Source organism: Oncorhynchus kisutch, unplaced genomic scaffold (assembly GCF_002021735.2).
Source record: "Oncorhynchus kisutch isolate 150728-3 unplaced genomic scaffold, Okis_V2 scaffold2442, whole genome shotgun sequence".
Lineage (NCBI taxonomy): Eukaryota > Metazoa > Chordata > Actinopteri > Salmoniformes > Salmonidae > Oncorhynchus > Oncorhynchus kisutch.
Window position 1 is genome coordinate 630047 of NW_022264387.1, and position 27971 is coordinate 658017.

The 27971-nt window shown below is 43.0% G+C and overlaps 2 protein-coding genes across 8 annotated transcripts in view; one reads left to right on the plus strand and one right to left on the minus strand.

Moving 5' to 3' along the window:
* LOC116370072 (NLR family CARD domain-containing protein 3-like) overlaps window positions 1-27971 on the plus strand; it is a 315247-nt gene that overhangs the window by 259679 nt on the left and 27597 nt on the right. The window lies entirely within an intron of this gene.
* LOC116370073 (NLR family CARD domain-containing protein 3-like) lies at window positions 78-27861 on the minus strand. 7 transcript variants are annotated; one of them, XM_031819671.1, is made up of 9 exons: window positions 27773-27858; window positions 25927-25994; window positions 24020-24253; window positions 6904-7020; window positions 5016-5105; window positions 3325-3438; window positions 2633-2747; window positions 2290-2518; window positions 78-1920 (listed from the first exon to the last, which is right to left on the minus strand). In XM_031819671.1, exons 3-9 carry the CDS (start codon window positions 24235-24237, stop codon window positions 125-127), a joined length of 2679 nt encoding a protein of 892 aa, XP_031675531.1. In that variant the 5' UTR covers window positions 24238-24253; window positions 25927-25994; window positions 27773-27858; the 3' UTR covers window positions 78-124. The 7 variants fall into 7 exon arrangements, with proteins under 7 accessions (XP_031675531.1, XP_031675530.1, XP_031675532.1 ...); XM_031819670.1 differs by having other exon boundaries at window positions 80-1926; window positions 27773-27856; XM_031819672.1 differs by lacking the exon at window positions 5016-5105 and having other exon boundaries at window positions 80-1926; window positions 27773-27861.

Here is a 27971-nt window from a genome sequence, read left to right on the forward strand (position 1 = left end):
GAAAATCAATGAATTTATTCAATATGTTTTTCAAAATAATATATTATACATATTATAATACATATTTTTCTCTAAACTGAATATTTCTTCCTGATGATTAGTTCTTATATGTCATGTTATTTACTCACAGAGCAGCTCTGGAGGCTTTGACCACTGGCAGCAGCCTCAGAAGACCTTCCTCTGATCTGGAGTATTTCTTCAGGTCAAACACATCCAGCTCCTTTTCTGAAGTCAGCAACACAAAGACCAGAGCTGACCACTGTGCAGGTGACAGGTTGGGTTTTGAGAGACTTCCTGATCTCAGGTATCTTTGGATCTCCTCCACTAGAGAATGGTCATTCAGTTCATTCAGACAGTGGAACAGATTGATGCTCCTCTCTGGAGAGAGATTCTTCCTGATCTTCTTCTTGATGTACTTGACTGTTTCTTCATGGCTCTGTGAGCTGCTTCTTGTCTTTGTCAGTAGACCTCGTAAGTGCTTCTGATTGGACTCCAGTGAGAGGCCCAGAAGGAAGCGGAGGAAAAGGTCCAGGTTTCCCGTCTCACTTTGTAAGGCTTTATCCACAGCACTCCTGTAGAAAGTAACTTTACGCCTTTGTTTGATCCTCACAGAAAAGTTCCTGGATGTTGATTGCAGTTCAGCCATTACATTCTCATTGTTGTTGATGAATGAGAGGCACACATATACAGCAGCCAGAAACTCCTGAATGCTCAGATGAACAAAGCAGTACACCTTGTCCTGGTACAGCCCACATTCCTCTTTAAAGAGCTGTGTGCACAATCCTGAGTACACTGAGGCTTCATTGACATCAATGCCAGCCTCTTTCAGGTCTTCTTCATAGAAAATCAGATTGCCATTCACAAGCTGTTGAAAAGCCAGTTTTCCCAGTGACAGAATGCTCTCTTTATTCCAGTGTGGACCTGTCTCTTCTTTCCCAAGATACTTTTCATTCTTCTGTTTGGTATGAAACATCACAAGGTGTGTGTACATCTCAGTCAGAGTCTTGGGCATCTCTTCTCTCTTGTGTTTCAGCATTTGTTCAAGGACTGTTGCAGAAATCCAACAGAAGACTGGAACGTGGCACATGATGTGGAGGCTCCTTGATGTCTTTATGTGTGAGATGATTCTGCTGGCCAGGTCCTCATCACTGAATCTCTTCCTGAAGTACTCCTCCTTCTGTGGGTCATTGAACCCTCGTACCTCTGTCACCTGGTCAACACACCCTGAAGGGATCTTATTGGCTGCTGCAGGTCGGGTAGTTATCCAGAGGAGAGCAGAGGGAAGCAGATTTCCCTTGATGAGATTTGTCAGCAGAACATCCACTGAGGTTGACTCTGTGACGTCACAACATATCTTGTTCTTCTGGAAGTCTAGGGGCAGTCGGCACTCATCCAGACCATCAAAGATGAACAGCACTTTGTACTTGTCGAGGTTGGAGATTCTTGATTGTTTGGTCTCCATTGAGAAGTGATTACGAAGTTCAATAAAAGTGTGTTTGTCCTCTTTCATCAAATTCAGCTCCCGGAAAGGGAATGAAAATACAAATTGGACATCCTGATTTGCTTTTCCTTCAGCCCAGTCCAGAATGAATTTCTGCACAGCAACTGTTTTTCCAATGCCAGCGACTCCCTTTGTCAGCACAGTTCTGATAAGTTTGTCTTGTCCAGTTAAGGGTTTGAAGATGTCGTTACATTTGATTGCAGTCTCTGGTCTTGCTTGTTTCCTGGTTGTTGTCTCAATCTGTCTCAGCTCATGTTCATTATTGACCTCTCCTGTTCCACCCTCTGTGATGTAGAGCTCTGTGTAGATCTTATTGAGAAGTGTTGGGTTTCCTTGTTTAGCGATCCCCTCAAATACACATTGAAACTTCTTCTTTAGATTAGATTTGAGTTCACGTTGGCAAATCACAGCGAGCTCATCTGAATCTAGAAATAACACAGAGGGTCTGATTTAATGTCTACAGTATCGTAGGACTGTTATAAAGTTGTACATTATAATAATTTATTATCTTAACTGACTGTATAAATGTGTAAATGTTGTCATAATGCATTACAGACTGGTGTGACTGATTATATTATTATCGGTATTATTGATGGTATTATTAATGTTCTCTCTCTCTCTCTAAATTAATCACCACAACACATCGCTGCTGCTACTTGATGAGGTCACTAGGTGTTGTGTTAAGGCTGCTACAATATCATTGAGTTACACAGCTACTTTAGCTGTACTTTAGCTACAGCTTTTACATGTTATGAATCAGCATTCAACATGAGGCAGACAGATCTTACATTTCTCCAGTGTGTCAGCAAGCTCCTTCTGGTTCATTTTCCTCAGGATGTGCAGTGTGATCTTCAGAGCCCCCTCTCTGGCACTGCTCTCCTGCTGCTCATCTTCAGCATCCAGTACTTCCTTATCCTGCTTCTGACTCTCAAAGCCTTCTGGGAGTTCTGGACTAAGAATCCTCTTGAACATCTTCAGCTCGTTCTTCACAAATGTCATCATTTTCTCTTCAAGCAACTGAAATAAATCAAGTAAATCAGTTAAGCAAGACATTAACACATGAATGAATGATTGACAGATCAACTTTACTTGAGGTAAACAAAAACAAATGTACATAACAGGACCACATACACTGAATATGGAGGCCAGGTCTGTTTGATGATTTATAGGAGGTTCCATAGACTTGTCACTCTTCATGGACACACAGCTGGGAACAGGGGAGGCTGGTCTCTCCTGCTGGATTGGTCTTCAACACAACAGAGACAAACATTACATCTCTCATCTACTCTGAGCTCAGATGGGGAAACATAAGAGTTTCATTCCAAAAAGCTATATATCCATTTCAGAAATGTTTGTTTATGTTTTCTTGCTAAATGAGGAGATGGCACGTGGGTACCTGCTTCTATAAACCAATGAGGAGATGGCCAGTGGGTACCTGCTTCTATAAACCAATGAGGAGATGGCACGTGGGTACCTGCTTCTATAAACCAATGAGGAGATGGCACGTGGGTACCTGCTTCTATAAACCAATGAGGAGATGGCACGTGGGTACCTGCTGCTATAAACCAATGGGGTGATGGCACGTGGGTACCTGCTTCTATAAACCAATGAGGTGATGGCACGTGGGTACCTGCTTCTATAAACCAATGACGAGATGCAGCGCGAACTGCGTCACAAATAGAACTGACTTCTAGACGCTCGTTGACGCGAATAATGAGACTATAAGGAGAACCAGTACTGAGTCAATATGCAGGGTACCAGGTAGTTGAGGTAATAATGAGACTATAAGGAGTCACTGACCAGGACCCATGAGTTCTTCTTACCTTTGTTCAGTAGAGTCTCCCTCTCTAAAGTATATAGGAGGTTCCATAGACCAGTCACTCTTCATGGACACACAGCTGGGAACAGGGGAGGCTGGTCTCTCCTGCTTGATTGGACTTCAACACAACAGAGACAAACATTACATCTCTCATCTACTCTGAGCTCAGATGGGGAAACATAAGAAGAGTTTCACAAATAGAACTGACTTCCAGACGTTAGTTAATGGCGCGAGCAGTGTGTCATTTTTAATAACGAAATTCATTTAGCGTCGCGAACGTTAAAAAAATTATGTTTATAAGTTGTGTTTTTTTCAGAGACAAATAATCATGTTTTTTCTAAATTATTTCTGCCTCACTCTCATCCAGTAGTACTGCTAGGTTTTACACAGTAATAATATATATCTGCCTCACTCTCAGAGAAATCAGTAGTACTGCTAGGTTTTACACAGTAATAATATATATCTGTCTCACTCTCAGAGAAATCAGTAGTACTGCTAGGTTTTACACAGTAATAATATATATCTGTCTCACTCTCAGAGGAATCAGTAGTACTGCTAGGTTTTACACAGTAATAATATATATCTGCTAGGTTTTACACAGTAATAATATATATCTGCTAGGTTTTACACAGTAATAATATATATCTGCTAGGTTTTACACAGTAATAATATATATCTGCTAGGTTTTACACAGTAATAATATATATCTGCTAGGTTTTACACAGTAATAATATATATCTGCTACACAGTCAAATGTAACAAATAAATACATGTTTAATAAGGAATGTTTAACGTTTAATGTTTAACATAACTATATAAATGATACACTTTTAACATCAATATTTAAATATTTTAATATAATAATTCAATACAGTAATATGAGATCTGTATGTAAAACACTTATATTTGACATTTTATTCATTTAGTATTTGTAGCCATAGGGGATAATAGAAGCTGATCCGTGGTCAGTATTGTGAAATAATTCTAATGTAAAGAACATATTTGAATGGAGAAAGCTGATCTGAGAGCAGAGCTCCCTTTCTTTCCATCCCATCAGTATTGATACAGGCTCCACCAGACGTGATACCTTGTAGTGCTGCTGATCCAGTTTCTGCTGGTCTGCCTGAGGATATGAACTCTGACCTGTTCACCAGACGTGATACCTTGTAGTGCTGCTGATCCAGTTTCTACTGGTCTGCCTGAGGATATGAACTCTGACCTGTTCACCAGACGTGATACCTTGTAGTGCTGCTGATCCAGTTTCTACTGGTCTGCCTGAGGATATGAACTCTGACCTGTTCACCAGACGTGATACCTTGTAGTGCTGCTGATCCAGTTTCTACTGGTCTACCTGAGGATATGAACTCTGACCTGTTCACCAGACGTGATACCTTGTTGTGCTGCTGATCCAGTTTCTGCTGGTCTGACTGAGGATATGAACTCTGACCTGTTCACCAGACGTGATACCTTGTTGTGCTGCTGATCCAGTTTCTACTGGTCTACCTGAGGATATGAACTCTGACCTGTTCACCAGACGTGTTACCTTGTTGTGCTGCTGGTCCAGTTTCTGCTGGTCTGCCTGAGGATATGAACTCTGACCTGTTCACCAGACGTGATACCTTGTTGTGCTGCTGATCCAGTTTCTACTGGTCTACCTGAGGATATGAACTCTGACCTGTTCACCAGACGTGTTACCTTGTTGTGCTGCTGATCCAGTTCCTGCTGGTCTGCCTCCGGCTATGGAACCCTGACGTGTTCACAGGACGTGCTACGTTGTCCTTGTGACTTGTAAATAAAAATAAGGAAATAGCAACACAAAATAACAAGAATGAGACTATAAGGAGTACCAGTACTGAGTCAATGTGCAGGGTACCAGGTAGTTGAGGTAATAATGAGACTATAAGGAGTACCAGTACTGAGTCAATGTGTAGGGCTACCAGGTAGTTGAGGTAATAATGAGACTATAAGGAGTACCAGTACTGTGTCAATGTGCAGGGTACCAGGTAGTTGAGGTAATAATGAGACTATAAGGAGAACCAGTACTGAGTCAATGTGCAGGGTACCAGGTAGTTGAGGTAATAATGAGACTATAAGGAGTACCAGTACTGAGTCAATGTGTAGGGCTACCAGGTAGTTGAGGTAATAATGAGACTATAAGGAGTACCACCAGTACTGAGTCAATGTGCAGGGTACCAGGTAGTTGAGGTAATAATGAGACTATAAGGAGAACCAGTACTGAGTCAATGTGTAGGGATACCAGGTAGTTGAGGTAATAATGAGACTATAAGGAGTACCAGTACTGAGTCAATGTGCAGGGTACCAGGTAGTTGAGGTAATAATGAGACTATAAGGAGAACCAGTACTGAGTCAATGTGCAGGGTACCAGGTAGTTGAGGTAATAATGAGACTATAAGGAGTACCAGTACTGAGTCAATGTGCAGGGTACCAGGTAGTTGAGGTAATAATGAGACTATAAGGAGTACCAGTACTGAGTCAATGTGTAGGGCTACCAGGTAGTTGAGGTAATAATGAGACTATAAGGAGTACCAGTACTGCGTCAATGTGCAGGGTACCAGGTAGTTGAGGTAATAATGAGACTATAAGGAGAACCAGTACTGAGTCAATGTGCAGGGCTACCAGGTAGTTGAGGTAATAATGAGACTATAAGGAGTACCAGTACTGAGTCAATGTGTAGGGCTACCAGGTATTTGAGGTAATAATGAGACTATAAGGAGTACCACCAGTACTGAGTCAATGTGCAGGGTACCAGGTAGTTGAGGTAATAATGAGACTATAAGGAGAACCAGTACTGAGTCAATGTGTAGGGCTACCAGGTAGTTGAGGTAATAATGAGACTATAAGGAGTACCAGTACTGAGTCAATGTGCAGGGTACCAGGTAGTTGAGGTAATAATGAGACTATAAGGAGTACCAGTACTGAGTCAATGTGTAGGGCTACCAGGTAGTTGAGGTAATAATGAGACTATAAGGAGTACCAGTACTGCGTCAATGTGCAGGGTACCAGGTAGTTGAGGTAATAATGAGACTATAAGGAGTACCAGTACTGAGTCAATGTGCAGGGTACGAGGTAGTTGAGGTAATAATGAGACTATAAGGAGAACCAGTACTGAGTCAATGTGCAGGGTACCAGGTAATTGAGGTAATAATGAGGCTATAATTGAGATAATATGTACATGTAGGTAGAGGTAAAAGTGACTAGAAAATCAGGATAGAGATTACCACTCCTCATCCAGGGAGTGCACACAAACACACACACACACACACACAGACACACAGACACACACACACACACAGACACACACACACACACACACACACACACACACACACACACACACACACACACACACACACACACACACACACACACACACACACACACACACACACACACGGAGGGAATGTTGTGTTTGTTTAATATTGTTTTAGGACTATGCAAATGGATAAAAGGATGAGCCTATGGATTATGAAAACAACAACAATAAATGGGAAAATGGGAGAGGAGAAATGACTAGAGACAGTGTTGTTTAACTCACTGACCAGGACCCATGAGTTCTTCTTACCTTTGTTCAGTAGAAAAGTCTCCCTCTCTAAACACTATAGGACGATCCATAGACCAGTCACTCTTCATGGACACACAGCTGGGAACAGGGGAGGCTGGTCTCTTCTGCTTGATTGGACTTCAACACAACAGAGACAAACATTACATCTCTCATCTACTCTGAGCTCAGATGGGGAAACATAAGAAGAGTTTCACAAATAGAACTGACTTCCAGACGCTAGTTAATGGCGCGAGCAGTGTGTCATTTTTAATAACGAAATTAATTTGGCGTCGCGAGCGTTGTAGTCAGTCTGTCAGCCCCGCTAAAAGGCTGGTGTCGTTACTCTGCCTTCTCCGGGGGATGTTGAGGTACATTTACTAACCGGGAGGGTTGAATGATGTAATTTATTGGAGGGCTGGAAGACGCACTCTCGAGGTTGTTTACTCACAATATCAGATATTAAGATGATTTTTATAATGAATGTATACTGAGGTTGAGGTTCTGACTAGTGATTATTTACCCGGGGTTCAATACCTGCTATTGTTCCTATTTATTTAGGTTTAAACACTAAAGTTACCGTCCATCTAGTGAAGAGAGGAGAACCGAACAGAGGTAGTGTTAGAAATTGGATATGTAGACGGACGAGTCGGTCAAGGATCGATTCAGACAAGGTGGTAAATTGTATGACAAGCTACAGTTTATTCAGAGTGAAGATATCTAGAACAGCGTAATTACGGCTCTCCCGCTGGTTCGTACGGAAGCGCAGACGAAGAAGAGACCGTTACAATCAGTACACCACTATTATATAGGAAAGAAAGTAGGTTGATTCTGGAAGATCGGATCTTTGGATTGGTTCAGCTGGGGTGTAGTCTGTAGTCTTCCGCCATTGGCTCAGTAGTCTGTCCGTCATCGTAGAATCCTCTTCGGACACACAATGTTAAGAGACAAAGGAGATCATGTGTGTGTGCGCTGGTTTTGGCCATTAGTGTAATGCGGGAGCTACCCTGTAGGGGACCCCACAGGCTCAATTCTAAGTGGTAGCCCCCCCCTTAACAATAATCTGGTCACCTACATAAGAAATAGCATTTCTCTACAAAACCCTCTCTTCACGTCTCACCAGAGACGTGACACAACCTAACTGGATCCAGACACAAAGAGAAACTTCTCCCAAGGGGACTATGAAATAAGGCACGGTATTAAACAAAAATAGATATAGTATTACCATCATGTTCTCCATTCAATCCCACTATGTACTAAGTTGGCTACCAGCCACCCAGGAACTTACAACCCTCATTTAACAAAGCGGAGAACAACAGCTCAAAATAAAAGTAAAATGCTTGTCTATATAAGGCAACTTTTTCCCGCAGGAAAAAGTTGTGATTCCCTCTCTTCACATCTCCAAAGAGATGTGACTTAAACTTGGCAAGTCAGGCGGAATGATCCACTTGCATAACACATACATACATCCCCATAAGGCAACAGCAGATATTATGTAAATCTAATAGACACTCTCCTCCTCATCCTCGAATTCAAGTAGGTCTTTATCCAGCAGAGGAAACATCTGGGAAGGGGAGGAAGGGTCAATGGCTTTAGAGATAACCCTAGTGGCAAGGGAACGGATGCATGGAATGCAACAGCATCCACAGAGAACTAAAATGGCAGCGAACACCGAAATAGATACCAAAATGGAGGACACCAGGGTTTTATATTTACCAAACGCACTCATCCAGGAGTCCCACATCGAGGTATCTATTCCAGAATGAGATTTCATTTTACCATTAAGCGTCCGCAGACCTTCTAGGGCTATGGTCAAGCTACCATCCGAGGCTGTGTTATTAGGGATGAAAGTACAACACTGGTCACCAAACATGGAGCAAACCCCGCCCTTCTCAGAGAGTAACATATCAATTGCAATACGATTTTGGAAAGCCATCAGGCTGGTTGCAGCCAGTTGACCATGTACTGCTTCAAAACCCTGCTGAGTCCAGTTGCCTAGCCTTTGGACGTTGTAATGTATATAGTTAATACGATCAACATTCTTGTTAATTGTGCACCACCAACAGATGGATGATTCAAACCCTGCAGCTACCTGATCTATTAACTTATACTCATCAGGCACTCCCCTAGGGACTCCGATAGCGTCTATGTAGGAGGGGTCTCCACTAGATGGGGTGGTGTCTCTCCTTGAACGTCCCCTATATCCGGGATTTACTCCCTGGGTCCGCAGAACAAGGTCCTCGGCTCCTATAGGGTAGATAGAAACAGGCAACAAGAGAGTAACAAGTGCACAGCGTCCAGTACTGTTGGAGGGTAACTTATCAAACAGGACCGTGCTACCACACCACCACCACACATCTGCTCTGGATATTGACCTAAGGCTCCCCTTAATATTAACTGTATCCAGGCACCAATCCGCAGGGATCCATCCCACCTTGGTTCCTCCTCCTGTCATATTGACACAAGTAAAATTTGCCCTTGCAACCTGGTTGGAAAACACTGGGTTCCTAGTTGTGAATTTAGTAACCGGATAGACCTCATCCCAGGCAGTACATTTACCCCTGGGGTTATCTGTAGTCATAAGAGGGATTAGACAAGCTAGAGTCACCACTGCAGGGACAATGCGGAGCAATGGACGAGCTCCCATGCATACCACACAACTCTGCCTGGTGGTATTTGCAGCTTCCTCGGTCAACAATAGCCAATTATTGGAGAAACCTGAGACTCCTGTGGCTGTTAAAATTACATCATCCGGACTTTTAAGCCTGGATATTGCCTCCACCGGGCCAAACAGTGGGGATGACGGGGACCCTTTTACGGGTGTAGTCATGTCATTCCTTACTGTAACCGAAGCCGGTTTAGGATTATTAGTCACGCAAATTCGCCACAACCAATATCTGACCCCGGAATTCCCTGGGGCCAGTATGAAATCATAACACCCTAAGGGCTGGCCCCCTGGCCTGACAGTAAGTTTCAGTCCCGTATTTGTCTTAGTTAAGGTCAGTCGCTTCCGCCATTTCACTGCCCCCTCGTCTTTTGTCCAGTCTTCCCACCCATTACCTGTCTCCCCCACCAAATTTCTCCATGACCAATCGCCAACCTTCCCTAATGTCATATACCAGACGTGTCCGGCAAACCAGAGTGCACTGGTCCCCGCCTGTTCCCTCCCCTTTATCCTAGAGTACCCTAAAGTCCCCCAAGGGATGTTAATGATATTAGTTGCATTTGCGGGGACGCAAACGGTCGTGCTCCGTATGTCGTTGGCCTTACAATCAGTGTCAGGGGTGGTGGAATGCCTTTTGCACAAATGATTAGTCAGTTCTATATGTGCCATGGATGTGGTCAGGTTGGATGACCCATTAAAGGGTCCTATATCTGCTTGTGATGTAGGTGTATGATGCTCTAATACACACAGGAGAATCCCCATGGAAACTCCTGTGACTACAATAAAAATAACAAACACGGGGCCGGATATCCCCAATCTCGTCCAGGGATAGCCCCTATCTCTGGACGACCTGTTAGTTGGTGTGCTGGGGAGCTGCTCCCACATCCTCACCAACTAAGGGTTCTGTGGTTGTAATCAAATTTAGGTCGCTCAAATCGACCCTGACTTCAGTCAGCGTTCTTGAAGGAGTCGGTGCTGGTGTACAATGAGTCAAGTGGTGCCAAGGTGCGCCCGATTTACCTTTGACCTGGACTGAGTGTGAAGTAACCTCCTTCACTTCGTACGGTCCAGTCCACCTGGGATCCGCCCACTTTCTTTTGTGGACTTTGATCCTTACCCAATCGCCGACCTTTACCCTCAGTTGCTCCGGATCTCCCGTCAGCTTCCCCTCATGGACTTTGTGTATCTGTTTGGAAAGAGCTGCGGACAGTTCCGTCAATTTTCTTACATAGTCAGTCATACCTATCTGGTGTACATCAAGAGGGGGCATATGACCTCCCTCTCTTGGTGGACCTGGCATTACTCTTCCTGTCATTATTTCGTGGGGTGAGAGATGAGTCCCTGCCCCAGGTGATGACCTCATGGCCATCAACGCCAGTGGCAGGGCCTCCACCCATGTCAGTTTTGTACCAGCACACACTTTGGCTATCTTACACTTAAGAGATTGGTTGCAGCGCTCCACAAGGCCTTGGGCCTGCGGCTTATACACGGATCCAAACTTGTGTATAATGCCGAACCTTTCCTCCACCTGTCTCAGTTGTTTGTTTGCGAAGTGGGACCCATTGTCGCTTCGGATATGTCTAGGGACCCCATATCTAGGTATGAGTTCTGTCTGTAGCCACTTAATGACCGTTAACCCATCCTCCTTAGCTGTTGGAATTGCTTCTACCCATCTAGAGAATCTATCTACCATTACTAGCAAATATCGCTTCCCGTTCTTTACATTGTCTTCTCCCATGTCTGTGTAGTCTATACTGATGTCTTGGAAACATGCGTTTGGCACCGGGTAGGCCCCCATCGGGGTTTGGTAGGGCTTCTTTGGATTGTGGCTTCCACATATGTTGCATTCGTCACAGAATAAATCTGTCATGTCCTTCATGTGGGGGTGCCACCATATGTATGAAACCTTCTGTAAAGTTCTGAGTTTCCCTTCATGAGTGGGTCCATGGGCTTCCCTTATCAGTTCTGGACAGAGGTTAGCCGGAGCCACCAGTCGGCCATCATGGCATCTCCATATTCCATCTGGTCCCTTAGAGCCTCCCTTCTGTGTCCAAACCGAATGTTCGTAAGGGCCTGCCTCTTCCTGTAGTTCTAGTATGTGTTGGCTTGTCAATTCAGTCCTTGCCGGTTCTATCCCGAGCACCATCTGTCGGGGGCTGTATCCTCCTGCGGCCTTGGCTGCCAGGTCTGCGGCATCATTTCCTTGATTGATTCTGTTGGTCAGTCTTTGGTGGCCTCGGCATTTCATTATGGCCACTGTCTTTGGTAAGGACACGGCATGCATCAAACGTTCCATTTGGGCTCGGTGCTTGATGGGTAGGTTACCTGTGGTGGTAAAGTTGCGCCTAACCCATTGTGGTCCATCTATGTGCACTGCTCCGTGTGCGTATGCCGAGTCCGTGTAAATGTTTACGGTTTTTCCTTCAGCTTTCTCTAGAGCTTGAGTCAAAGCCACAATTTCCGCAAGTTGTGCTGATGCTGGCTGGGGGATAATTCCTGATTCCAACGTGACATGTGTTTTGTCATGCAGCTGCTGTACGACCGCATAGGCAGCTACATTTCCTGTGTCTCCCTTGTAGCAACATCCGTCTGTGTACAACCATAGGTCTGGAGATGTCAGTGGTTCATTTTCCAGGTCTGGTCTCAGTTTGAGCTCTTGTGCTGCCCTCTCTTGGCAGGAGTGTGCTAGGCCATCTTCTGCGGTGAGTGCATCTGCCATGTTCTTGTCGGTGTTCACAAAAGTGATGTGTGACTGGGTGCATTTGTTCTGGATTTTGTTTTTTCTGTCCGCACTGAAGGTAAATTCTTTGCTGATGAGGTATGCTGCCACCCCGTGGTGGGTGTGTATTTGCATCTTGTGGCACATTACCAGATGGGCTGTCTTCTCAATCGCCTTGGCTACCGCCGCAACGTATCTGGAACAGGCGGTCTGTCCGGTTTCAATGTGGTCAAGTTTTGAAGAGTGGTACATGAGTACTCTTCTCTCCCCCTCATGTTTCTGAAAAAGGACGGCGGATGCAAAGCCTTCCTTTTCAGAAACATCCAGGTGAAATGTTTTACCGTAGTCTGGTGCCGTGAGAGCAGCAGCCACAGACAGGTCAGTCTTCAGGAGCCCAAACGCCGTTGAAGCCTCAGGAGTCCATATAAGTGGGGCCTGCAGGTTTCTTGGGCCAGCTTCTCGAACAATTTCTCTCAGAGGTTCAGTTCTTTCAGTATAGTCTGGGATGTGAGTACGGCTGTATCCCGTCAACCCCAGGAAAGAGAGCATTCCTGAAACAGTAATGGGCCTGGGATGATGTAGGATTGAGTCTCGGTGTGATTTTGAGAGTCCGGCCCCCTCGCTTGAGATTTCCCTTCCCAGGAACAGGACGGTTCGTCTGCATGATTGGACTTTTGACATCTTGACTTTGTAGCCTTTGACTGCCAGAAAGTCCAACAGGGTTTTAGTCATTTCTAGACAAAGGTCTGAGGTGGGAGCCCCCAACAACAGGTCGTCTACGTATTGTATGAGTATCACTCCTTCTGGGATTTTCAGTTCTGCCAGATGAGTCTTCAGAATATAATTGAAGATTCCCGGGGAAGAAGTGTAACCTTGGGGAAGTACGGAATAGGTAAATTGCTGATTCTCGTAGGTAAAGGCAAAAAGTGGCTGGGAAGCCTCATCCAATGGGATGCTGAAAAAGGCATTGGCCAAGTCCACTACGGTGAAATACCGATGTTTGGGTGACAGGTTGCTCAGTATAATGTGTGGGTCTGGAACAGGGAGATCGATGGGTGTGGTAACTTCATTTACAGCCCGGAAATCCTGCACCATCCGGTATGTTTCTCCTCCTGCCTTCGGAACTGGAAGTATGGGGGTGTTCCAGTGTGATTTAGTCCTGTATATGCACCCAGCTTCCAGTAGGCCTTCGATAGTGGGTCTTATCCCCTCTATCTGTTCTTGCTTCAGTCGATATTGGGTTCGAAATATTGGTACTTGCGCCGGATTGGTTAGGGTAATGCACACTGGTTGGACCTGTAACTTTCCCACGTCAAATGGTGTGGTTGTCCATATTGCCTTGTCTATGGAGTCCAAGACAGCAGGGGAGGAGGGGTGATCAGAATATGGTTTCCCGTGATGCCTGGGGAGAGTGAGGCGCTCAGGCTGGCACTGTTCTTCAGTGTCCACCATAGTCAGACGCCACATCTCTTCGGTGGTTGCCTTCAACAGGCCTGGTGCACTAGTCTCTTCCCAAGTGAGTTTCGAGGCCCTCTTTATCATTTGACCCAGACTTCGGGCCTCATGTCCATTCCCTACTGCGAGGGTCACGTGTGGAGCAGAGTCGGGTCCCAGTTGATACCAAGGTTTAATATGGTGTGGGAGTATGACTGGGGCTGCCACCCCCTCAGGGCCGCACACGATGGTAAGGCAGCGTATGTTTGGGGTAAGATGCATCATGTTTTCATCCCAATCTTGTGTGTACGGCGTGTCTTCTTCGTCAGTGACGTTGAGAGTGCAGTGCAACTCAGCCTGTGGTGTCTTATAGGGATGGAAGGTATATATTAGCTTCCTCCATTGGTTGAATTGAAATTGGATGGCAGGAGTTCCAGGTCCAGATGGTAGGCATTTGAGCCAGTAAACCTCCTGTGTGGTGGATAGAGCAGGTGCGGGCAGAATTGGGAGCATCAGGATTCGGGCCCTTGGCGGTGGATCGAGCGCGACCTCCACACCTGACTCAGTTAGGTATATTGCGCATCCTAACTTACAGAGTAGGTCTCGACCTAGTAGGTTGATTGGGCAATTTGGACAATATAGGAATTGGTGTTTCAAACTGGAAGGGCCCCACTGGAACAATAGTGGAGTAGTTTTGTATTGATCTTCAGGATTTCCTGAAACCCCCACCACCTTTACCTTGTCTGAAGAGAGGGGTTGATGAGAATTGATGGCGGAATATGTACATCCAGTGTCCACAAGGAACCTGTGGGTGACCCCTTGTACTACACATGTAATAGTGGGTTCCGTGTGGACAGAGAATTGTTGGCCATCTAACCCAACTGGTGGTGGTGGGCAGCCTCATTCCCATGGGGGGTATCCCTCGGACATCCCCTGGAAGGTGGGACCGGTAGGGGGCGCTGGGTTGTATGCTGGTTGATATCCCTGGGTAGGGGCTGGTGGATATCCCTGGGCAGGGGCTGGTGGATATCCCTGGGCAGGGGCTGGGTACCTTGGGGCCCCTCTTCCCCGTTGTCCACCTCTCCTCCCTCTGGAGGCCAAGTATGACTGGCGTTGCTGTGAGAGGGGAGCAGGGCAGATCCTTGCATAATGCCCTTCTTGGTAGCAATTGTAGCAATTTCTTCTCGCTTGCAGCGGTCCCCCCCATGTCTGTCCAGATGGGTTAGAAAATCCAGGTTGGGTGTAACCCTCATATCCGTAGTTGGCTCCTGGATTTGGAGGGGCGGCGTATACGACCGGTGCCTGTGCGGGGGTCGGTGGTGCTGGAGCGGCCACCAACATCTGGTTAATGGTCTGAGTCACAATCTTGGCTATATCAGTGGGTTCCTCCGCCACCATTTGCTTTTTTGGCTTTGCAGTCTTTTGGGCCTCATTCAATTGTAATTTGAGCAGTTGGAGTTGCAGCGACTGAACTTGTGAATCAGCCGTGCCTTTGTCTTTGTTGTATTGAGAGATGTGATGGTGGACATGGGAGTTGAATTGGGCAGTGGGCAAGGCCATCAGCCCCACTGTGGCCCTAAGCTTGGTTTTCACTTCTATGGGTGTCCCATTCACCACCATCTCCTTCCACATGCTGAGAGTGGTTCCGCTCTGGTCATGGGGTTCAATGTGGACTGACCTCCAGGTGGTCTTGGCCCTATCTAGGTATTGAGCTGCCTGCTCCCCGTCTTTCATGGCAAAAGAGGTAAGGGTTGCATAATTTTTTTCGGTGGGATATGCCCTTCTGAGCTCATTCCACAGTGATACTCTGTATTTCTCAGGTTCTGTTGCTGACCCCAATTTTCCCAGTCCTGCTGTGTTTATTAGGGCATTCATGGTCGTGTAGTCGGTTGACCTAGCCAATAAGGCCTTCATGTCCCCCAAGGCAAGCCGGACCCCGGAAGTTAGGGACTGAAGCTGAAGCAGCCAGGCTGAGGCACCCCCATGTAAGCTCGGGAGCTGTTCCATCAGGGCCGTTAAATCGTGCATCTTCCAGGCAACGTATTCCTCTCGGTGGGTTGTTTCGTCCATCCTGAGTGGCATTTGATACGGCCCATGTTGTCTTTGGGCTTCTTCTTCTCCTCCTTTCCTTTGTCTGGCTATGATGCGCCTCGACCGTCTTACTGCCGTTTCAACGGGGGTTGATTTTCCCTTAAAAACTCCTTGTATCAGGATTATTTCACCCGATTCTTCTGCGACTTCTTCCATGAGTTTCAGTTGGCTTTCTGCCTCCCATACACCTGCAGCCGTGAGGGGAACGTCCTCCTCTGTCTCCTCTTGTGGTTCCATATCCTCTCCTTCCTGTTCTTCCGGTTCGCTGAAAGACATTAAATTTTCTTCTTGTCGGCGGCCACTTGTGAAATACTCCTTACTAATATCGCTCCTTGGTTCCCCTCTATGTTCTCTGTACACACTGGATGTGCAGAAGGTGGGGGTTCCTCTCCCCTCTGACTTCAGGCTGCTCCCGTTGCCCCCTGCTCCATTTATGAATGGATTCCTCGTGTGGCCACTGGGGCGGAGCTGTTCTTGCATAGTTCGAGGGGCATGCATGTCAGATGGCCCTGGTGTGCACTTTTGTGCACCCCCTGGTGTGGAGCATCCCTGTGGGCCAGGCTTTAATTCTTCACACTCCAGGTGGCCCCCTGTGATCAACGTATCCCCTTGGAGTACTCCTTCTTTTACAAGGAACACAGGGGCCTGTGTTGACGCGTGCCCGGCCCTTTTCCCCTTATCAGTATAAGGTGGAGGCAAATTTGAGAGGACTGGGTAAAGGGGTTGGGTCGTTGAGGGCACATGTGTTGGCGGGGCAGAGGGAAATGGATTTGGCGCCATCTCCTGGTGGTGGTCCGTCTGCTCGTCTTCCCCTTGTGAGGGAGTGGCCACCCCCATCATTTCAGTTTTTTTATTCAGTTGTGCTTTTAGCGCCTCTTCGATGGCCCAAGTTCCTATCTTCAGTTCCACTTCTGCCCTTTCTCTCTGTTTAGTCCCTTTTTTCTTAAATACGTGACTTTTGTTATTTTCTACTTCCTTGTCTCTGGCCTCCTGTAACGTCCCTCTCAACTCACATTCCATCGTTTTCAGCTGGGCCCCTGTTGGCGGCCCCCCCCCTAGATAACCTGCTTGTGTCCATTTTAACTTCAATCCCTCCCAAACTTTCTTTATAGGCTTCCATTGTTCCTGTCCCCCTGATCTATTTTCAATTTTTTGTTCTAGGAACTCATTAAACCTCAGCTTTGGAGTATTGGGGTTCGCCATTGTGAATTTGCTTTAAACGTAATTTAATTTAATTCAATCGGAATTTAATCGTAGTTTTAATCGAAATTCTCTCCTTCTATCTGAATATAGTTAGCATATACTTCGCCCGACGTTGATTAATGCCCACGAGGTATTCGAAGAGACACTATTGCTCGTGCTCTGCCTTATCTCAGAGCTTCCCCTTCGTATATTCAGGTTGAGAAAAAACGCATGGGCTGGTATAGCATTTGTGGAGCGCACAACCAAGGGATCTATTCGACTATTTAGTCTCAATATTTACATATTATATTCAGATATTATTTCAATTATACATCAGTCATTTCATTCCTGATTATACATTTATACATGTACCTATTAACATGGGTACATGGGTACAATATAGAAGTTTCGGATTTATCCAATATCCCTTATTATAATTCTCTCTCTCTCCCTCTATCTAACCACCAACAATCTTAATGGAAACAATTACAACCACATTGCATTTTAACATAACATAACATAAACAGTTACAAATAGACAAAACAAGACAAAACAGCACGTTATATCTCTGACCCCTGAAAGCCGATCCTTATCAGTGAATTTCTATCAGACTGAGCCGTACCGGACCACAGGATAAAATTACAACTTATCCCCATCGGCGCCAGATTTGAAGAATAGTAATTAGCTATCCCCTACTGATCTCTATTCCTGATCCCTATCGAGCTGACCCCTATCAGAATTATTACACATGTCCGACCCCTATCGGTGAATCTCTATCAGACTGAACCACACCGGGTCACGGGTCCCAAAATTACAATTTGTCCCCTCGGCTGCAGAATTAATGAATAGTAATTAGCTATCCCCTACTGATCTCTATTCCCGACCCCTATCGGAACTATCAAAGACAAAACAGTGATCACTCATCATTGAAAGCTAGCAGACTGTGCTGACCGGGTCACGGGTCCCAAAATTACAATTTGTCCCCTCGGCGCCAGAGTTAATGAATAGTAATTAGCTATCCCCTTACTGATATCTCATCAATGATTTAAATCACACCGGCCGTCGCCGGTTCGTTACTACATATGTTCACGTACACTGTTATTTCGACTCGTCAGCAAATTATAAATTTACACAAGAATTCATACTTACTCGGAAAAACTGATAAAAATTTGGACAGACTATTCGACAATATGCAAAGTTTGATTTAACAGGCTTTTGCTTACCTTATTTTTTTTTATGGTGCACCTTGAAATCAGTTTTCCGAGTTGAGCAGAATTGTTGCCCTCCCCCGAAAGTCTTCACCCGTCTTTCTTATTTATTTAATGAATCGTCCTTTCCCCAACTCGCCTTCTCCACACCCAAATCAACTCACTTCGACTGGATCGTTAGTAAACTATACTCTGCTACCATTTCTGTTAGAAATTGGATATGTAGACGGACGAGTCGGTCAAGGATCGATTCAGACAAGGTGGTAAATTGTATGACAAGCTACAGTTTATTCAGAGTGAAGATATCTAGAACAGCATAATTACGGCTCTCCCGCTGGTTCGTACGGAAGCGCAGACGAAGAAGAGACCGTTACAATCAGTACACCACTATTATATAGGAAAGAAAGTAGGTTGATTCTGGAAGATCGGATCTTTGGATTGGTTCAGCTGGGGTGTAGTCTGTAGTCTTCCGCCATTGGCTCAGTAGTCTGTCCGTCATCGTAGAATCCTCTTCGGACACACAATGTTAAGAGACAAAGGAGATCATGTGTGTGTGCGCTGGTTTTGGCCATTAGTGTAATGCGGGAGCTACCCTGTAGGGGACCCCACAGGCTCAATTCTAAGTGGTAGCCCCCCCCTTAACAATAATCTGGTCACCTACATAAGAAATAGCATTTCTCTACAGTAGCCAGCATCCGTCAACGAGAGAGGGAGAAGCCTCACCGGGATTTAACAGGTGGAAGAAACAACCGGGGAGCTCCATCCGTCCACAAGAAATGCAGACAGCCGGTGATGATGTAGTGGTAGCTATGGTAACTAGGATGCTGCTGGTAGAGTAGCTATGGTAACTAGGATGCTGCTGGTAGAGTAGCTATGGTAACTAGGATGCTGCTGGTAGAGTAGCTAGCTAGCTTACCGAGCTGTACCGACTAGCTAGGATAACTAGGATGCTGCTGGTAGAGTAGCTAGCTAGCTTACCGAGCTGTAACGGCTAGCTAGGATAACTAGGATGCTGCCGGTAGAGTAGCTAGCTAGCTTACCGAGCTGTACCGAATAGCTAGGATAACTAGGATGCTGCTGGTAGAGTAGCTAGCTAGCTTACCGAGCTGTACCGACTAGCTAGCAGGTCGTTTCTGTCCCTCGTCTCGATGATGATGAATCCGGTGAAACACAAAATGAAACAAGGATAGAGAGTGAAAAGGATCTGACTACACTCATACTGTCCCTGACCGTAAAGCAAAAAGCAAATTGAACAATAAACTTCGGTGTCTCAACACTGTAACAAACTCCGTCGTTATTCCCCAAGATCACCTCAGTCCACTCTGCGCGTAACCGGACAATATCCACACCGAACGTGGACGCGGACAGTTCTGTACGGGGACGCGGAAAGTTCCAGTGGGTTACATTAGTAATATTCATTTTTTATTATTATGTAAAACAAACATTCTACGTTTTTTTTTATAACATTATGTTGAGATCTGGGACCATGTTCACACAGTGTCTCAGAGTAGAACATTGGTCGTATAAGTGCTGAGATTAAAGACAGTTTACACTTATGGGTATAAGTGGGTGGTTAACTATGCATGAAGTCTCCAGTCCCACCTAGTCAGCAGATGTTTAGGACACCTCGTGAGCTGTCCTAAGTAGTTAACAGCAGGTGTCCTAAGTAGTTAAGAGTTAACAGCAGGTGTCCTAAGTAGTTAAGAGTTAACAGCAGGTGTCCTAAGTAGTTAGGAGTTAACAGCAGGTGTCCTAAGTAGTTAAGAGTTAACAGCAGGTGTCCTAAGTAGTTAGGAGTTAACAGCAGGTGTCCTAAGTAGTTAAGAGTTAACAGCAGCTGTCCTAAGTAGTTAGGAGTTAACAGCAGCTGTCCTAAGTAGTTAGGAGTTAACAGCAGCTGTCCTAAGTAGTTAAGAGTTAACAGCAGCTGTCCTAAGTAGTTAGGAGTTAACAGCAGCTGTCCTAAGTAGTTAAGAGTTAACAGCAGCTGTCCTAAGTAGTTAGGAGTTAACAGCAGGTGTCCTAAGTAGTTAAGAGTTAACAGCAGCTGTCCTAAGTAGTTAAGAGTTAACAGCAGGTGTCCTAAGTAGTTAGGAGTTAACAGCAGGTGTCCTAAGTAGTTAAGAGTTAACAGCAGGTGTCCTAAGTAGTTAGGAGTTAACAGCAGGTGTCCTAAGTAGTTAAGAGTTAACAGCAGCTGTCCTAAGTAGTTAGGAGTTAACAGCAGCTGTCCTAAGTAGTTAGGAGTTAACAGCAGCTGTCCTAAGTAGTTAAGAGTTAACAGCAGCTGTCCTAAGTAGTTAGGAGTTAACAGCAGCTGTCCTAAGTAGTTAAGAGTTAACAGCAGCTGTCCTAAGTAGTTAGGAGTTAACAGCAGGTGTCCTAAGTAGTTAAGAGTTAACAGCAGCTGTCCTAAGTAGTTAAGAGTTAACAGCAGGTGTCCTAAGTAGTTAGGAGTTAACAGCAGGTGTCCTAAGTAGTTAAGAGTTAACAGCAGGTGTCCTAAGTAGTTAGGAGTTAACAGCAGGTGTCCTAAGTAGTTAAGAGTTAACAGCAGGTGTCCTAAGTAGTTAAGAGTTAACAGCAGCTGTCCTAAGTAGTTAAGAGTTAACAGCAGGTGTCCTAAGTAGTTAGGAGTTAACAGCAGGTGTCCTAAGTAGTTAAGAGTTAACAGCAGCTGTCCTAAGTAGTTAAGAGTTAACAGCAGGTGTCTTGATAATACTATAGAATAATGCAGTGAGTCAGTGGTTCCTGCGCCACATGTAATTGCTTTGCAGTAGGTTAAAATAATGTTTTGATATTTGATATGATCAATCCGTTAATAATGTAGACCGACATGCAACAGTATGTCTTGTGCTTTTGGCAATGATTTATGTATTATAATGATGTATAATATTTATGTATAACAAGTGACACCATGTAAAGCATTTTGTCTTCATTTTGGCAGATTAACTCATAGCTTATTCCCCAAGATTAACTCAGGTTTTTCACCCAGTGGTTAAGGAGTTGGACCTGTGGCCTAAAGGTGGCTGGTTTGAATCCCGGTGTAAAATGTGCTATTTGCTAACTGCTAGGGTTGTGTGATGTCATTTATTGACCACTAGGTTAGAGTTGCAAGATGTAATTTATTGATGGGCTGGAAGACGCACTCTGTCTTTTCTATTCTGAGGTTGTTTACTCGCAATATCAGATATTAAGGTGATTTTTTATAATGCATGTATACTAAGGTTGAGGTTCTGACTAGTGATTATTTACCTGGGATTCAATACCTGCTATAGTCACTTGTTTTTCTCTCTCAAAAGCAACACAGCCCTAATATGAGATATACAGCTAACTAAAGTCATGAGACCATTTTAGAAAATCATGGGACATATAGTCTGTGGTTGCTACTATTTTATGTCAATCATATTGCTGCTTGTAGACTATAACTGATGCTTCATGGTCCATCATATTGCTGCTTATAGACTAACTGATGCTTCATGGTCCATCATATTGCTGCTTGTAGACTATAACTGATGCTTCATGGTCCATCATATTGCTGCTTGTAGACTATAACTGATGCTTCATGGTCCATCATATTGCTGCTTGTAGACTATAACTGATGCTTCATGGTCCATCATATTGCTGCTTGTAGACTATAACTGATGCTTCATGGTCCATCATATTGCTGCTTATAGACTAACTGATGCTTCGTGGTCCATCATATTGCTGCTTATAGACTATACAGCTGAGAAATAAAGTGTATTTTTCTAGTTAATTCCTTAGATCTCTAACCTGCCCCACCTTTTCCAAGCCAATTACTGGACTTTCACATAGAGGTTACTTGGTCACCCAGTTCAAACCACATATGAAAAATAAAACACGAGTCTTGTTGATCAAGTGTTCTGCCTTGAAATAATAAATATAATAAAATAACAAAACAAAAACAGCAAAATGCTGAGACAGGTTTAGATTAACAAAATAATCAGTGCTATTTAGTACTATAATGGTATTTACTAACATAATATTATTACTATAACAGTTTCTAAAATAATTAGGGTTTAGGCTAAAATAGGTAATACGTAGGGTTAGATGCTGCTTTATAAATACATTTGGTTTGATTGTTAGGTTCAGGGTTTTTAAGGTAAAAACAGTGTGTTTATAGCTCTCTTGCTCCTCCCTGTGGCCTTCTGTGTGTACTACATATCTCATTCATGACAACTGCTAGGCTCTTAATCTGAAGTAGCAACTGCGTCAGATCTACCAATCAATGAGCTAGACCTGTCCATTTGTTTTCTAACTCAGTGAAACTGCGCAGCTTTCACTCAGTCCGATGTCTACAAGCGAACATTTCGATGCATTTCAAATTACCCAGCAGTCATTTAGAAACAACAAGTAGTCAAAAAAAGTGTTATTTCTTAATTTAAAAAATGTCTTCTGGCTGTTTAAATCGGCCACGTCTTGAAAAAGAGGACAGGGACATGCATTTTGTTTAGGTTGTATACCTTTTTCTGAAAACAAATATGGTAACCATGACCAGAAAATGTTTAAGGTTTTCTCACTGTGGGTCACCATATTAAATTGAAGCTATGCATGAAGTCTCTAGTCCCACCTAGTCGGCAGATATTTAGGACACCTCGTGAGCTGTCCTAAGTAGTTAAGAGTTAGCAGCAGCTGTCCTAAGTAGTTAAGAGTTAACAGCAGGTGTCTTGATAATACTATAGAATAATGCAGTGAGTCAGTGGTTCCTGAGCCACATGTAATTGCTTTGGAGAAGTTAAAATAATGTTTTATATTTCTATGTGATCAATCCATTAATAATATAGACCAACATGCAACAGTATGTCTTGTGCTTTTGGCAATGATTTATGTATAATAATTATAATAAGTCATACCATTTACCACAGCAATTTGTCTTCATTTTGGCAGATTAACTCAGGTTTTCGCCCAGCAGCTAAGGAGTTGGTGCTGTGGCCAAAAGGTGGCTGGTTCAAATCCCGAGCCGGGAAAAAACCCACCAGAAGTGATCTGATGACTGGAAGGCTGCTTGATTCACATCCTCTAAACATTAACCTTCTGTTGATCAGAACTCTAGAGGTTCTTCTTCACTGAACCAAAATATATATATAATGTTTTAGTGGTTCCATATATTAATGAAGTGATAGAAGCCTTTTTGGTTCTAGAAGGAGCCTTCCTTTCTAAGAGTGTATAATAATAAACACGTTGTTCTTCTGATTATTTAATTATCTACATCATGTTATTTCAAGTTCTCCCTTTGGAGCACAACATCATGTTGTTAAATAATAATTCTAATTGGGCATGGATATAAATGGATATAAATGGATATAAATGGATATAAATGGGGCAGTTGAAGGCATCTAGGACGTAATATGTGTTCGATGAAAATGAACATTGTAGGCAACATTATTGGCAAGGGACTTGATGCTATGCCAAAGCTATTTGGGTGTGAAGAGTGTGTTGATATAATGGTATTATTGTCAAAATTCTGCTTGTAACAACGATCAGAACCCTGCAGTACCTCCACAGACCCCGGATTGAGAACCCCTGCAGTACCTCCACAGACCCCGGATTGAGAACCCCTGCAGTACCTCCACTGACCCCGGATTGAGAACCCCTGATTTAGCAGATGCTCTTATCCAGAGTGATTTACAGTAATTGCATTCATCATAATTATGATAGCTACGTGAGTATATATATATATACCCATCTAAAATCTATTAGTTAAAAATCTGAGAACAGTAATATTGAAGGTAACCATAAGCAACCATTTCTGATTAAAACACAAATGTGAAAATTTTGGAAATAAACTCATAATAATGATATCAAAAATTGTCATCTCACCTCTTAGCTTTGGTGTCATGTTCCCCAGAGAGTCTCATTTTAGAAGCAGGGCCCCCCTCCTTTCTCTCCCCAGAGAGACTCATTTTAGAGGCAGGGCCCCCCTCCTTTCTCTCCCCAGAGAGACTCATTTTAGAGGCAGGGCCCCCCTCCTCTCTCTCCCCAGAGAGACTCATTTTAGAGGCAGGTCCCCCCTCCTTTCTCTCCCCAGAGAGACTCATTTTAGAGCACTGACCCCTAAACAGAGATCCAACATGTTGGTTGTGGTTAACACAGTAATTATTTAATGTCAATTGTTATCATTTATTATTTATCTCTTATAAAACATTTACTAACAGACACAGAAACAAAATCGATGATTTAATGCATCACATGAAAACGTAGTTGTGACATTTCATCTCCATGGTAACTGTCTGTAATAATAATAAGTCACTGTTTGTTAAGGTAGTTATAGACAGTACAGAAACAATAATAATAATGATAATAATAATAATAATAATAATAATAATAATAAGTCACTGTTTGTTAAGGTAGTTATAGACAGTACAGCAACAATAATAATAATAATAATAATAATAATAATAAGTCACTGTTTGTTGAGTTTGTAGACTAGGTTATAATGTATAGTAGTGGGTTGTTAGTGATATGTTATATTATGTAAAGTAGACTAGGTTATAATGTATAGTAGTGGGTTGTTAGTGATATGCAGATGTTATATTATGTAAAGTAGACTAGGTTATAATGTATAGTAGTGGGTTGTTAGTGATATGTTATATTATGTAAAGTAGCCTAGGTTATAATGTATAGTAGTGGGTTGTTAGTGATATGTTATATTATGTAAAGTAGACTAGGTTATAATGTATAGTAGTGGGTTGTTAGTGATATGTTATATTATGTAAAGTAGACTAGGTTATAATGTATAGTAGTGGGTTGTTAGTGATATGTTATATTATGTAAAGTAGACTAGGTTATAATGTATAGTAGTGGGTTGTTAGTGATATGTTATATTATGTAAAGTAGACTAGGTTATAATGTATAGTAGTGGGTTGTTAGTGATATGCAGATGTTATATTATGTAAAGTAGACTAGGTTATAATGTATAGTAGTGGGTTGTTAGTGATATGTTATATTATGTAAAGTAGCCTAGGTTATAATGTATAGTAGTGGGTTGTTAGTGATATGTTATATTATGTAAAGTAGACTAGGTTATAATGTATAGTAGTGGGTTGTTAGTGATATGTTATATTATGTAAAGTAGACTAGGTTATAATGTATAGTAGTGGGTTGTTAGTGATATGTTATATTATGTAAAGTAGACTAGGTTATAATGTATAGTAGTGGGTTGTTAGTGATATGTTATATTATGTAAAGTAGACTAGGTTATAATGTATAGTAGTGGGTTGTTAGTGATATGTAGATGTTATATTATGTAAAGTAGACTAGGTTATAATGTATAATAGTAGTTTGTTAGTGATATGCAGATCAAGGTCTACCTCAGCTATAACCTACATATCATAGATGACCAGTCTAAACCTGTTCAGGTCAGTTCACATAATGTTATAGTCCTACCAGTAGCAGGACAGAGAATGTACTGTATATAACCTACATATCATAGATGACCAGCCTAAACCTGTTCAGATCAGTTCACAGAGACCATCAGGTTTGTCAGCATGATAAGTGATCATAGCTCCAACCTACTCTGACTATTGAATGTCTGACATCGACTAACCTTATAATAGTTTGTAGAAAGCCAAGACCAACGAGAGTTTGCCCATCTTTCCTACGTCTCAACACATTTATCTGACTTCTAATGTACTGAGAAATATGTGCCACAGTTTCAACAGCCATTGTATAACTGCGTAGGCTACAAACATACTTTTAATTTCATATGAGGAAATCACATAACTTACAGTCACTGGTGCAGACGCCTGTTTTCTTACAGATGAAGTAGCTTTCATAGACAACTCATTCAACCAGCCTAAACAACAGTAAATACAAGATGTCAAATGGTCAAAGGAGAACACATGGAAGACAGGTGTTTTAGTCATATACATTAGAGAGAGGTATATATATCCTGATAGAGTCATACACATGAAAGACAGTTATTTTGCTACAGATGTAGGATCTTAATTTGAGACAGTTTACTGAAGCAGAAAAATTATGTGAATTATAATTAACATTTTAAAGCGGAAAGTGGAAATGACAAACTTCAGAAGCCTTTTAAAACATCAAATACACTGCAAGTTTTAGTTTTCCTGCAACAGGGTGATCAAATTCAGATCCTACATCTGTACAGAGATGATGTCTTTATCTGAAAAAGGAAGTTTGAGTGTAGAACTATAATATATGAATATTGATATATTGAATTTGACTTGACCACGTCCAGTCAGCTCCATGTTGTATGATTAATCTGACACCAACCTGTCTCAGTAGAAGTAGACTGTTAGGAGTGTTTTACTTCACTATACTAACATTACACCAGACATTTAATTTATCTACTGTTAGGAGTGTTTTACTTCCATTCACTATACTAACATTACACCAGACATTTAATGTCTCTACACACATTACAATAATCCCTGGCAGGATTCTCACCTTGTAGCCTGAATTCACAACCAGAACATGTCAAGTCATTGAGATATTTTCTGTTCTGTATATTCTTATGGGTGAGGCCTGGAATGTGAAGCTAACTGAAGTTGGCTATTTTTAGAAAACCAGTATATCTAGCTAGTATCATAGTTTACCCCTCAGGCTACAATCAGGTTTCAGCATCAGGCAGGTATCAACATGCCGAGTCGTAGGCAACAACCTGGGTTGTATTCATTAGTTTACTCCACAGCCAACAGTTTTAAAATGTTGCTGTCACGCCCTGACCGCAGAGAGCCCTTGGTTCTCTATGGTGTTGTAGATCAGGGCATGACTAGGGGGGTGTTCTAGTTTTCCTATTTCTATGTTGGTGTTTTTGGTATGCCAACAGTTTTAAATGGCACTAATGAACACACACAACCTGTTTTGAGGAAGTGTAAGTTGTTGTTTGTCTTTCCACAATATTTATTTGTCTCTTTCACACAAAATCCCTCCCTGAGTAAAAAGCGTTAACAGTAGATTAGAAAGAGAACATGTTTGTTTGTTGCTTGTTGTGTTTTAAGCCTGTTTTGAGAAGACAAGTCTATAGACCTATGATACAGTAGGAGATCACCCTGGTCTATAGACCTATGATACAGGAGGAGATCACCCTGGTCTATAGACCTATGATACAGTAGGAGATCACCCTGGTCTATAGACCTATGATACAGTAGGAGATCACCCTGGTCTATAGACCTATGATACAGTACACTCTTAGACTAAAGGGTTCCAAACAGGTCCTCTGGCTGTCCCCATAGGAGACACGTTTGGGTAGCCAATTCTCCTGGCTTCTATGTAGAACCCTCTGTGGAAAGGGTTCTTCATGGAACCCAAAATGGTTCTACCTAGTACGAAAAAGGGTTCTACAAAGTGTTCTCCTATGGGGACAGCCAAAGAACCCTTTTAGATTCTAGATAGTGTAGGAGTGATCACCCTGGGGAACACAGATTGGCACAGAACGAATTCACCCGAAGCATCTAATTTATATCAAACACATTTTAATGAGAGTAGGACTATTATAACTCTGTCCACCAAAAATATCATCAACTATATGAACACACATAACAATATCATCAACTATATGAATACACATAACAATATCATCAACTATAATAACAATCGTCGTCTTACCTTTTATCTCTCAATAGAAACACAGTCTGGATGATCATCAGGTCGTCAAAAGTGAGTTTCATTTGCTCTGCTCATTTACATATCAGGTTCTGCCTGTTCTCTCTCCCACCCCCTCTCTCTTTATAGCTCTTACAATGTGCCTTGGCATACATTCTACAACTGTCTGGAACTCTATTCTTCTGTCTCTCTCCATCACTTT